This window comes from Marmota monax, unplaced genomic scaffold (assembly GCF_021218885.2).
Source record: "Marmota monax isolate L192 unplaced genomic scaffold, Marmota_monax_Labrador192_F-V1.1 WCK01_AAM20220418_F8-fsc00155, whole genome shotgun sequence".
Taxonomy (NCBI): domain Eukaryota; kingdom Metazoa; phylum Chordata; class Mammalia; order Rodentia; family Sciuridae; genus Marmota; species Marmota monax.
The window spans coordinates 2,700,219-2,714,138 of record NW_026694554.1 but is presented as its reverse complement, the minus strand read 5'-3'; the positions used below and the strand labels follow the sequence as shown (position 1 = coordinate 2,714,138).

The following is a 13,920-nucleotide window of genomic DNA, read 5'->3' as shown; positions in this document are numbered from 1 at the left end:
TTCTAGAGTCTGTTTTCTATACTGCTACACTTTACTTATTGATATTAGATGCATTTATGAATGAATTCATATAGTAGAAAAGCATTGTGGGTCACAGGACCATCTGTTTTGGATCAGGGCCCCAAAATCTAATTTTATTCCTAGCTGGGACGGTGATCCCAATTCCTTCCATGATTACAAGAAGGACTGGGAGTGGAGGGGTGTCTCAATTGACAGAGATGGTGATTAAGGGCTTCTCTTTCCCAGCTAAAACAGCCTGCCTCAGATCTGTCAACCTGGATTTCCATGCATAGTGGTAGAGATTTTCCCCAAGCAGCAGGTTTTGAGGAAGAAAACTCCCAGAATAAAAAAGTGATGTAAAGAAAAGTGGGTGGGGAGATGTCAGAAGGAACACTCCCTGATACATGCTTTCCAGATAAGCTATAGCTGCTTTAAAACAATTATGTGGGAGAAGGAGGCCACCAAACTACAAATCCCTTGTTCTTCCCAATTGCTATGGTTTAGATATCAGGTGTCTCCCTAAAGCATATGTGAAATGATGCAAGAAAGTTTAGAGGTGGAATGACTGGGTTATGAGAATCTTAACCTTATCAGTGCATTAATCCTCTTATAGGGATTAACTGGGTGGTAGCTGTAGACAGGTAGGCTAGGGTGTGGATGGAGAAGGTGTGTGGCTGGTAGTGTGCTTTTGGGTTTTATACTTTGTCTGGGTCAAAGGAAATCTCTTGCAGTGTGAGGGGAGCAGCATGAGGAGGAGATGCCACTGTAGCCACAACTGCATTTGTCCTTTAGGCCTCACCTGGGCCTTACCACCAGGGAGCTGTGGCCCCGAGACCCTGACAATCTCAGATTTCTTTACCTCCAGGAATAAAAAAATTTGCATCCTGGAAGTACTTTTAGAAATCTGAAATTAGAAACTTTTTTTTTCAAATTTGGACATGGCTAATTGAGGAGTAACAAGCCCGAATGGGCCAAACACTGGAAATAAAATATGCCAGTTCAAACTAGTACTTCTGGGAGAATATGTGGTTGGCAAATGAAGCCTAGTGCTTCATTTCGTGAAAGGCCAATTTCATGAATTTCAAGAGAGTACTATTTGGGTTGCTTTTTAAATCCAAACTGTGTATCTTGATGACACAACAGTAATATGGGATACAGCTGATCAAGAATGATACCACAACCTAGCACCAGTGTACTACAGAGGAACACAAGCAGCCATAGTTGTATAAGATATCACTGAAGAGGAATCCTTTGCAAGAGCCAAAAACTGGGTTAAAGAACTTCAGAGGCAAGCAAGTCCCAACACTGTAATAATTTTATCAGGAAACAAGGCTGATCTAGCAAATAAAAGAACTGTAGATTTCCAGGAAGCACAGTCCTATGCAAATGACAACAGTTTATTATTCATGGAGACATCAGCTAAAATGTCAATGAATGTAAATGAAATATTCATGGCAATAGCTAAAAAGTTGCCAAAAAAAAATGAACCACAGAATACCGGGGTGAGCAAATTCTGCTAGAGGAAGAGGAGTAGACCTTACTGAACCTACACAACCAACAAGGAGTCAGTGTTGTACTAACTAAACCTCCAGTTTGAACTAGCTGGAATATTCTGCTTCCTAAATGTTGTTAACATCAGAATTGGAGCATTTAACCAGCTCAGTATAACTTCCAAAAAGAAGAGACTTATTATAGAGGCAAGTTTCTAATACAGAATTATATGTTTTGAACTTAATTTTTAATAACATGCATGTATCCCTCCAACTAATGTTACAGCAATAGAAAGGGAAGATGAGAAATATGTGTATACTTGTTTCATTGGAAAGTTATGAGGGAGTCATCTCTCATCATTAGGAATTAAAGACAAATGACTGGATCCGTAACTAGTCATCCAGTTTCTCCAAACTGGAACAGTAGTCATCTATGGGAAAGATTTAGACATGATTAATGTGGGCTTTTGAAAAACATTTTTAGGATTCTCCAGATGTTTATGCTTAGCTGAAATATTCAGGCAAATAAGAATTTCTTTTATATAAAGTCTACATTCCACATTTTGATAATAAATTAAACACAGGAAAACTATCCCATGCCTCCAGAAAGAAAAAAAGAAATTAGTGGCATAAAAATTATAGCCAGTCCCAATTTTTTTCATATTTTATTGTTTTTAGTTATAGTTGAACACAATATATTTATTTATTTATTTTTATGTGGTGCTGGGAATGGAATCCAGGGCCTTGCCAGTGCAAGAGGAGCACTCTACAATCCCACACCATTATTTTTTTTTTAAATTTAGTTTTTTAGTTTTAGGTGGACACAATATCTTTTTTTATGTGGTGCTAAGGATCGAACCCAGTGCCCCATGCATGCTAGGGGAGCGCTCTACCACTGGGCCATAACCCCAGCCCCCATTATTTTTTTAAATAGAGTAAAAAAGCGAATGAAACTCCATCTTGTTTTAAGAGTATAAAAACTGATAAATGCAGGGGGAGCTGGGGATATGGCTTAGTTGGTACAGTGCTTGCCTCTGCATGCACAATGCCCTGGGTTCAATCCCCAGCACCAAAAAAAAAAAATAATAATAATAAATGAAATTTAATAGTGTTCCCTTCATGTGAGCTCTTCAACAAAAATGAAACAAACTAGGTGTCTGTGACTTCTATTTAGTTACTGCTGATCGGTATATAGGTCTTGTTTGGGGGTAGCAAGGGGGCTTTTGTCCTCTTTGGACATAAATATATTCAGTGCACTAACAATTCTGTACATTCAAACTTGATTATTTTAAATTTGATTTCCAGTTGTACTGTAAATAGGGTCTTTCATTGTCCATATGTTTATTATTTTTCTGTAATATTTAAGAGTTTCTTAAAAGTATCCAAAACGTACAGTTGCTAAAACAGATAATTATTTCTTCCTCCTTTGAAAGGAAGGTGCTTCAGTTGTTCCTCAGAGCTAGATCCATAATAAACAATGTACTTGCAATTTGTAACATAAATATTGCAACGTTAGTAACAATCTTGCAACCTTGTTTTTCAACGTCCATTTTATTTTGATCAGTCCAGTATATTGCACTAATTATTTTAGATCTTTTCATTATATAAAATCTACCATGTGTCAGAGATGATTTAATCTATTTAAGTGCTGACCTGCTAGCAGAACTTGTACATTTTATAGAAATTCAGAATTAGTAAGGAAAACAGTTCACCAGTGTTTAGTTTTATATTGAAGTGCTCAGATTGGAATAGAGTGACATAAAAAGGAAAAAAAAGAAAAGAAAAAAAAAGAAAATCTCTGTTTCCTGGTGGCTTTCCTCCACCACACACACACCTTTGCTATCACGTCCTGCCTTACTTCCGGGCCAGAGGAGTGGAGTCAGCCATGTATAAACTGAGACTTCTGAAACTGTGAGCCCCAAATAAACTTTTCCTCCTCTAAAAATTGTTCTTGTCAGGTCTTGTGGTCACAGCAGCAAAAAAGCTGACTAAAACACCAATGAAATTTCCATCTCCAAGAAGGCCCATGAGACCTCTGATGGAGTGAAGAGAGGCATCTGAGATCTTCCTCTAGTGTGTTGAGCACACATCAGATTTGAAGCTCTTGTCTCATTTTAGCTACTAACTCATGAAATGACCATGAACACTGTGTTGTGTAATCATAGTTCTCTTATATGCAGAATGGGCAAAACTAGTGGTTGTAAGCAGGAAGCCAGGCTAAATGACTTCTTATGGCCCCTTCCAGCTCTGGGATGTATGACTCTGGAAAACAATGAAGTTGTAGTATTTGACTTTTGTCCTTTATTTTGCCTTTTTAAAGTTTCACTTTACTTTTAATTGACACATAAGAGTTGTATATATTTACAGGGTACAGCATGATGTTTCAATACATGTATATATTGTATAATTTAAATCAGGGTAACTAGCACATCTATCACCTCAAACATTTCTTTCAAATGTCCAAAACTAGGGCTGGCGTTGTGGTTCAGTGCAGAGCGCTTGCCTAGCATGTGTGGGGCACTGGGTTCGATTCTCAGCACCATATATAAACAAATAAATTAATAAAAGTCCATCAATAACTAATAAAAATTTTAAAACAAAAAATGTCTAAAACTACATGTACATTTTTTTTTTCTGTAACAAAAGAATCAAAGCAGCCACAGAGGTGTATAGGGTGAAGAATAAGCTGGGAAAACTCTATTGACTATCATGGGGCCCTGAATTTGTAGTCATTAGGGAGAGAGGCCCTCATAAAGAAAGGCCCTAAAGACACAAGAGGGGACAAGTATTTGGAGAACCAGAATTAGAAATAATATGGTAGGAGTCAATCTGAGAAGTGAGGAGAATAGCCTTCATGGGAGGAAACCTAACTTGTAGTCAAAACAATGGCTGTGAGGTCAGACAATCTGAATTCCAAGCCAACCTCCCTGCTTCCTAGCTACAACCTTGAAAAGGTTATTTTTCTGAGCCACAATGTCCTTCTTTGTCAAGCATGGGTAACACTAGCACCTTCCTCAGGACTAAATAAAATAATGTGTAGTACAGTGGCCAACACGTACTTAGCATTCAGTACATCGTTGCTACCATTTTGCTGTCATCAAGACTTGAAGTTCTCCACAGGTATCCATGAGCTGATTTGTTCTCCTGGGTCTGTGGCACTGGGATGTGTAGCTCTTCTTTTGAAATTAAAATATCTTCATTTCTGGACTGTGATTGTGACTAAGTGGTAGAGCACTTTCCAAGCATGTGCAAAGCCCTGGGTTCAATACCCAGCACAGGAAGGAAGGAAGGAAGGAAAAGAAAGAACATGTGGGCTCTGGAAAAGAAAGAACGAACATATGGGCTCTGGAATCCATGCAGGATCTGGCCCAGGTTTTAATCAGTAAACTGTAGGAAAGTAACATAACCACCCTGAGCTAGAGTTCACTCACTTATAATGTGGGAATAGAAACCTACTTCATAGATTATGGTGAGGTTCTAATGAGAAGATAAATGCTAAAAAAATCTAGAAAAAACAACCTTGCATGTAGTAAACACTCAATGGGCACCAGCCTTTGGCTGGGTGACCAGCTTAACAAAGGACACTTGGCATACTATTTGTCCTTTATGAGATCAGCCTAAGGGTGTGAGAACATGAATTATATGTCCTGCATACATGACTGCTGTCTTGGTTTGGGAATAAGTGACATCCACAATGGGCATGGAAGATGGAAGTCCACAGTCAATATGGGAAGAAGATATATGAGGTTCTGCCCAGGAGATGAAGAGATAGTCACTTCAGTTATCACAATTGGCAATTTCCATAACTCTTTTCTCTATTCTTCCTCCTTTTCTTCCCTTCCTTCCTCCTTCCCTCCATCCATCCATCTCCCTCTCCAATGGGAGTTCATTGTGGTAGACCATTTAAGAGGAAGTGTGTTAACTCCACTTGTGGACACAATGCTCCTTCAACCCTAAATATTGGTCCTTTTATGAAATTTCTCATTTGGGCTCTTAGATAGAAGACAACTATTCTAAGAGTGGCAGTAGATATCCTGATGGGACAAAAGCACTGCAGTCTCCTCTATTCCCATGACTCTGTTAAATATCCCCATAATGTACTTCTAAAGTTCAAGATAACAAACTGGATGTAGGGAAAGTGGGATATTTCAAGACTTAATTATGCTGCACTTATGGAATCCATAAATTGTTGATGTTGACTTCATGGAAGGTAAACAGTATTACGGAAAGAGGTATAATTTGGGGAGCTCTACTTGAATAAATGGAGCAAAATTTTTTTTTTCAGGATTTTCTATTGCACCAATGACATTTGGCAACACATGTGTACGAGTAGACAGGAAACAAGAATGGCCAGTTAATGTGCATGTAGGTTGAAATGTGGATATTAACAACCAAAAAAATTGGAAAGGATGGGAGCAGGGGGCTAAACTCTATGGAGGCAGAGTTTCTTGACTAGGCCATAGCTCTATGTTGAGCTGACCACAGACAGTTCTGGCTAGGAAGTTTCTGCATTACCTGAAAGAAGTCAATACAAGCAGTATTGACACCAGCCCCTCCCAGGAGTGAAAAAATCATTAGTTATGAAGGGGAAGTTTCAACTTGGGGAAGCCTATAGGCTTAGGGCATTTTTACTCTCCTTCTGTTGTTAAAATATCATATTGTGACTGAGAGTACATCCTAGAGAGGCATATTTGATTCTGGAAAACTCAAAGGAGCCAGAGTGAATCCCAGAGGACAAGAAGCAGAAAGCACTAGGTTTAGTTCTATTCAATGCCTAAGGAACAACTGCAAATAGGACCTTCTTAGGTGGCTCAATCTGGAGAGAAAGTTATGCAGGCATTCTAGAAGGAAGATCTCTCCTGGATGGAAGCTTCTGATTTGGTTTGAGTGGGTTTTATCTCATGAGAACCAGGAAGTGGCAACCCTGGCACAGAAGGGTACAGTTCAACAGCCAAGCATTTCCTCTGGGGCCTAGTTGGGCAGGAGTTCTGATTTTTATTGATAACCTCAAAGATTCTGTTATACAGAACAAGCTCAATTCAAAGTGAAATTCTGTATCATTTTTTTGAGATTATATTTTGCATGTTGACCAGGTTGGCCTCCCACTTAAAATCCTCCTGCCTTGGCCTCCTGAGTAGCTGGGATTACAGGCATGCACCAATGCACCTGGGCTTATTGCTTCATTTTTGTCTCATTTCTATGTCCTTTTTCCTTTAATCATAAAAGGGAACTTGTATAAGCCAACAAAGACATGAGACAAAAATAAGCACTGATTGGATGTTGCCAAATCTCTCTTATGGGGGTCAGTTGTGTCAATATTGCTCATCATTCTGATCAATTTTACCACTTTTCCTGTAAAGAGGTTCATGTTGGGCTGGGGATGCAGCTCAGTGGTAGAGTGCTTGCCTAGCATGTGAGGCCCTGGATTCATCCCCAGTATGTTATGGGGGGGGGGGGACCCTTGACTTTAAATAATTAAAATAAAAACATGTAGCTTGTACTCATAAACATTTTATAACACTAAAGAAAACAGTGGGTAGTGTGCTCTGCTTTAAACAAACACAATATATGTTTGGGTTCACAAATAAACTAAGGGCAAATTATTGAAAAAAATTATTGAAAAAAAATACTTCTGGGGCTGGGGTTGTGGCTCAGTGGTAGAGCACTCACCTAGCATGTGCGAGACCCTGGGTTCGATCCTTAAACAACAACAAAAAAAAGGTATTGTGTACAATTAAAAAATAAAATATGAAAAATACTTCAACATAATTCTTCATATGACAAGCTTTTTTTAAAAAAAACAATTTATGGCCAATGTTTCATAGTATATGTCACATTAATCTGTTAATATCTACGTCACTGCCACATACAGAAGAGCTTATCTGAATGCAGGTCTGTTTCCTTAAAGGCTCTTTTTTATTGAAGTGCTGGGACTAGAATCTAGGGCTCACGCAGGCCAAGTACTGTACTACCAAGCTATACCCACAGCTCCTTAAAGGATCTTCCAGTGAAATGTATTACACCCATTTCCTCTCTATTCAGCTTCCAAGAAAATGACAGTGAAGCTAATTGGGTAATTCTTTTCCTAAGGTGTGAGCACAATTTTGTTAGATAGAAAGTGAGACAATAGGAAACCTTTTTTAATGAATAAACAACTTTCACAGAGACTATCTATGTCACATTGCTATTACAACACAAATGAGCTGAAACTTTTTTGTACAGATTTGGAAGAAGGGAACCCCTAAAAAGAAATCAAGCATATAGAGGTAGTAGAATAGCAATGAGGGGGGGATCATTGTCTTAATTTCCCTTCAATTTATTACAGTGCAAGAGTAAAACGGCTGTTTAACAAACAAATGGAAATCAAACACACATACATGTTTGCCACTATTTTAATCCTGGCATTACTGAGAACTGCACACAACAATGGAACTACTTAATCTAAGATAAGCCAATGGTGCCACACTGAACTTTTTGCTCTCCTTTTATTTTGTTGTGGTTTATTGTCATTGCAACAATAAATGAATGTTAATTGACTTTTAAAACGACGAATACGCTACAGTATTGCTTTGTAAACTTCTGTTCATCACATTTGCTGCAAAAAGTTTTTAAAGGACTACAGAGTCATAAAGCAAAAGCTTTAAAGTGATACCAGGAACAGAGATCACAGGCACTTCTCTCTGGAGGTTAATTTAGCATGTTTGGAAATGCCCACTTGTAAGTGAAAATTTCTTCATTTTACCTCTGGATGTGCATAATCCAGATTATTAACCAGTTAAACATGGAACAAGATGAGCTATCATTCTGAAATGAACTGAACGTGTGCATTTTACATGGCTCCTTTTCCTTCCCTCTCTCTGCACTCAGAAAGGGGCATAAAGTGAAGTTCATGCAGCTGGCTGCTTTTCACAACTGTCTTCAATCATGAATCAAAACCTCATTCCTCAGGCCGCTGGGCTGAAAACCTGCCCTTTTCCAGTACTCTGGCTGCCTTTCATTCACATCTTTGTCACACAACTCTGCTATGACTCTGCCTTGGTGAGTGGAAATGGATGTGAAGTCAAGGTCAACAATTGGGGACTCAAGCAAGGAGTCCCTGAATAAAACTCTCACCTTGGAAATGGAAGTGGCATGAGGAACACAGTCCCCGGTGGATTATAGTCCATCAATAGTATGCAATCTGTTGATGGCAAGAGACCTCTGGGTGCTGTGAACCAGCCTCAGGAGTTTTACCACTCCAATGGCCAGTCACAGGGGATTATCTGAGCCTAGGCCAGCTTCATAGTTAGAGCTGGAATCGCCACATACACAGTGACGTGACTTGACCCTGCTATTAAAGCAGCATTGGCCTAGAGCAGTCAGCTGTTAAAATAGTCAATTCTCCGCTCCCCTAAGTCAGGGGAAAGCACTCTTCTCTAGTTGTCTACAAAAAATTAGTTTCTTCCTTTTTCATTTTCTACATTTTGCTGGTTATTAGCTAGCAGCAGTATTATGGTACAAAGCAGAAAGACATGGTGTCTGCTTGCTACCTAGTATACATATATGTATGTGTGTATAGGTACACACAGAGACAGACAGAAAGACATAAAATAACCTACTAGGAAAAGACTGGGTCAGTCAATACAGACAGAAAAACTAACCCAACAAGTGGCACTATCTACCAAGGGGGAACTCTTTATCCTTCTAGCCTAGATTTAACCTTATGTCTTTTCTATATATACACCTCATTCTCTGGCTTGGCAGCAAGACCAATTTACAAAGAGTAAAAATGGTCAAGTCTAACTGATTACCCTGTTCAAGTATGTCTCAAATAAAGCCAAGGACTATGTTTCACTAGCCTTAAGAAACATAAGCTTACTGTGGAACAACTTAACTGTGTATCTACAACTACTGAAAGTAAAGTGCAATTCTACCTAGCCAAGATCTTCATGTGTTGGAGTTGGGTACTCCCTTATCAAGAGGCATTCTAAGGTATGGAATTTCATGTTCTATGATATGGAATCATAAGAAATCTACTTCCTTCTTGACTTGGATTAATCAGAGATGTTTTAGGTAACTTCATTTTACTGGCAACCTTCCATTGTGAGCTTTTGGGGTGCTTTTGTGATGTGCCTGCCATGCCTGTTAAATAATATTATGTATAACACAAACTATTAAATATGTTTGTCTGCAAAGTTCAAAATCAAGAATGGTTACTTGCTGGATGACCATATTATCTGGGCAAAGTATTTAATATTGCTGAGCTTCAGTTTTCTCATCCATAATATGGAGATAATAACTGCTCTGAGAAAAAAAAATGATATAATGAGCTAATATAAGTGACATCACCTGGGTTAGTACCCAGTACATCATAGGCTTCCAATGCATTTTTGTTGAATCTGTTATTTTGGACGGCATAAAAAAAATACCATGAACTAAGTACACAAGTCATAGATTGTAAAATCCAATCACCCTGTAATGGGTGAGTTTCTGGAGAACAAGGAGTGATGACTTGGTTATTATAATGGAGCAACAACTTAAGGATTCCATCCCATCCAAAATTCTAGACCTTCAAGCAACATTAATTTTTAGCTCTTATGGAAATGAGAAAATGTTTGCTGGTCTATGTTAGTCCCTGTCTCTGACCCTCATTTGTTCTCCAGTCTTTTCACTTTCCAAAACAGACTTAACACCGAAAGAAATTAGCTGCAAACCATCAAGTTATGGTGCAAAAATCAGTAGTGCAAATTCCACCAAGCTTATAGGTATTGCAAGTGGGCAGTGCATGTAAAGGCAGTGTTCTATGCAAATGTAGGCCTTCGATGACATTTTGTAACTATAACATATCTAATAAAGCTATGACTTGTTGAATGTCCCCCCTTGTGAAGGCACTGTGCTGTGTGACTTTTGAAATATCACATTTAATGTTTATAACAACTGTTCATAACAGTATTTATCATCACCATTTCATAGATGAGGAAACTGGGGCTCAGTCAAAGTTAAATCACTTACCAAAGTAACATATCTGGTATATGGGGAACCATATGACCTTTTTCTTTATTGTGTTTACACTAGATAATAGGAAACTACAGTACTAGGACCATGTTATGACCACTTGGTTGGGCATCAGATGGGAGGGAAGAGCCTCTAATTTCTTGCTGCCTGAGACTTAAAGAATCTGATTGAGCAATTAACTATGCCTTTATTCCATTCTATCTATATATTCTTCACCAGCCCAGTCTACCCCAAACTTCAAATCTGGTAACATAATGCTCTGACAACTCCATTAATCAAGTGCAGAAAAACATTTGGTCTCTGCTTACACAAGTCTCTGGATCATTTCATTCTCCCTTTCCTATTTATGGCCATGGGTGGTGATAGAAGTCCTAGTGTCTTGAGCATGACCTTCTAACCTTAACAGAGTAGGCAGACATGGCTCCTTTTCCTTCCCTCTCTCTACACCAGGAAGAGGCACGAAGTGAAGCTAATGCAGGTGGCTGCTTTTCACAACTGTGAATAATGCACCACAGCTATCCAAAATCACATAGATGAGACAACTTGCCTGAAGGTATGAATGCAACAACTTCCTTCCTCCCAGCCTAATCTTTTCACTCTGTCATGATAGTCCCATACTCATGATATTACTTCAGGTTCTTCTGATACCAAGGAATCAAACTAGTGTTAAAGAAGCTGAACAATGCTTACTCCTACCTCCTCAACCCTTCTTCCCCACCCCCAATTGAAAACTGTGGCCCACTGTAACTAGGAAAAATGACAGTGTTTAGACAATGACATCATGGATTGTCTGGCTCTTTAGGATTCTACCCCATCTGGTTTCTTTACATTTTTAATATTGAATAGTCCTTCATCAAGTATTTCAGCACATTCTAGCCCATTGTCTTGATCCTCAGAACCTTGAAAAGGGGTGGGGTATGTAGGATAGTGGGGGATGGCTGTAATATGCCAAACTGAATGCCATTTCCTCTAAAGGGTTAAATATTATCTTGCCTAAAATCCCATTCCTGACTGCACTGGGAAAAATATACTTCTAATCAGATTGCTGAAAAAAAAAATGCCCATAATAGATTATCATAAAAGACATTCCTGTGATTCATGTCTTTATTCTGGAACAATAATTCTTTCAGCCCTGTTCTGTATGACACATAGAAATTGGATTTTTAACTATAACCTGGCATCTACCATAATCTTTGCTAAATCACTTAGCTATTTTATGTTGTTTATTTCAAACTGGAAAAATGGATTCTATGAAAATAGATGACCTTAGCATCATTTGGAAATTCTTTTAAACATCCACCAGGATAGATAGAAAGTCCCCAAATTGGGATCAATGTAGTAAAAACTGATTAAAGGAAAAAAAAAATGTGCATTTCTAGTATTGTTATTCCCCCAAGGTACATGGTAAACTACATCAATAAATAAAGCAATGGACTTTTCAGTAATGTACACTTAAATAGTTACAAACACACATGTAGAAAAAAGGATACAGTAGTGCAAAAAATAAATTATTAAAACAGACAGAAGTATGAACATTATTTTACACAATGCTCTATAAAACCTGAACCATTTGGAATGAGACCTCAAGTCAGTGAGATAATGCAGCAACGTGATTCATTATTAGTATCTTTGCTTCACATTTCAATCACATAGTTATTCATCTATGAAAGACAAATTAAAGCAAAATTGTCTTAAACTTTCAGGAAAAAAAATTTTTGTTAAAATCAATTTTTCCTGGGTTCTTAAACACCTCTGCTATTTATGTAGTTATGCAGCATTTCAAGAAGCATCTTAAGACAGAAAGTTCCAAACAGGTCACATTCTTTTGGTCTTTCTACTTGATTTAATTGTCTGTGTGATCAAAAGCAGAGTAATGCCTCTGTTTGCTTGATACCCCCCTTCTGTTAAGATGTTATTGCAATTAGAAATATTTACAAGAAGACTTCCCCAAGGCAATGGGGAGGGTGGGAGTTCCTCTTCAACGATCCAATCTTGCTAGTTTTGGTTTCGGGATATAAAGGCCAGGACTCGCCGAATACCGTTCAATCTATCTTTTAAAGACCTCATTGCTAGGAATGGGAGCTGAGCGCGGCTTTCCAAGGGAAGAACAGCTAATGTCCACCAACACCAGGCAGGACCATTTGGGTTGATCTGCAACAGAGAAACACAATGGGATCATCTTATTCCCTGCAAGCCATATGGGTCTACAGATTTTCAAATGTCCAAAATAAACAATCCAGGTAGAACTGCTTCTGTGTGTGTGGTCGAGACTGGTAACTGCCTCCATATTTATTTCCTCTTTATTTTAGCTGAATATATAGCTGCCTAGGCGGTAGTGGAGAGGCACTGCATTTCTCAGCCTCCCTTATAGCTAGGTGAGGCCATAAGACAAAGTTCTGGCTAATGGGGTATAAAGGGAAGTGTTATGTATGGTGTTTGGGTCATACTCTAAGGAAAGAAGCATGTGCCCTCTTCTTCCCTCTTTCTCCTGGCTTTCCTCTAGCTACACAATGAACATGATGATGATTTTTTAAATTTTCTTAATCAAAAAGGCAAAAACAACATTCTAAGGATGGTAGGCCTTTGTGATGGAGTCTGGATCCTGAATGGTCTCATGGAATAGAGCTACCCTAGCCCTCCAAGACTCAGACCCTCTATTCCATTGGAGCTAGATTTATTTTGAGTACTTGTTAAAGCAGACAAGCCAACACCCCATGCCTTCTAGCCAGTGTGATGTCATGAGCTGGAATATCCCTATTTAGGCCCTTCTACTTTTAAGATCCTGTTTAGGTCCTTTGGACTTTGTAGGTCTTTAATTCCCATGACTCCACAGGCTTTATAGGTGTTGTAACTCCTTCCATTTTCTTATTCTGGCTGAAGGCAATAGTCTAGCTATGCCAAGTCACTATACAGGGCCACAGCTATCTTCTCCCCTAAAACCAAGGGCATGATTTACAGTTTCAAAGAACAGCAATCCCATTTTGCAAAAATTCCAATTAAAAACACATTCATATTAACCTTCATATTTCTCCATGTTTCTCTTAAATAAAGAGCTTTCTTGTCCCATCTATATTCTTCACCAAAATTCTGTCTGTAATCAGTTTCCCCAGTACATTTTAAACATTGGCAACTTATTTCTTATGAAACTCAAAATGAGTTTTCTTTCTAGAACTTTCAGGAAATTGGTTTTAGTAACTAACTATGGAGAACTACATTCTAGCCAAACTCCTTACACCTGTAATTATTTAGCTCCAAATTGGATCAACTGATTCTCCCCAAATCTCACTGCCCTCTTTACTTCTCTGTCTCTAGCTTCACCTGGATTCTTTTTTTTGTCCCTCACTGCAGTCTGCAACATGATCTCCCTCCTATAATCATTTTGCATATTAGATTGACATTCAGAATTCTTTCCCAGGATCATCAACAAAGATATTGA

At 38.5% G+C, this 13,920-nt stretch overlaps 1 protein-coding gene and 1 pseudogene across 2 annotated transcripts in view; one reads left to right on the top strand and one right to left on the bottom strand.

Moving 5' to 3' along the window:
* The first annotated feature begins 938 nt into the window (after nucleotides 1-938).
* On the top strand, nucleotides 939-1,584 carry LOC124076888 (ras-related protein Rab-5A-like; annotated as a pseudogene).
* Nucleotides 1,585-7,609: 6,025 nt separating this feature from the next.
* Nucleotides 7,610-13,920, bottom strand: part of Lonrf3 (LON peptidase N-terminal domain and ring finger 3) — a 38,107-nt gene continuing 31,796 nt past the window's right edge. For both annotated transcript variants that reach the window (XM_058571671.1, XM_046420912.2), the window contains one exon: nucleotides 7,610-12,635. In XM_058571671.1, coding sequence (XP_058427654.1) covers nucleotides 12,480-12,635 — 156 coding nt within the window. In that variant the 3' untranslated portion in view covers nucleotides 7,610-12,479. The remainder of the gene's footprint in view (nucleotides 12,636-13,920) is intronic.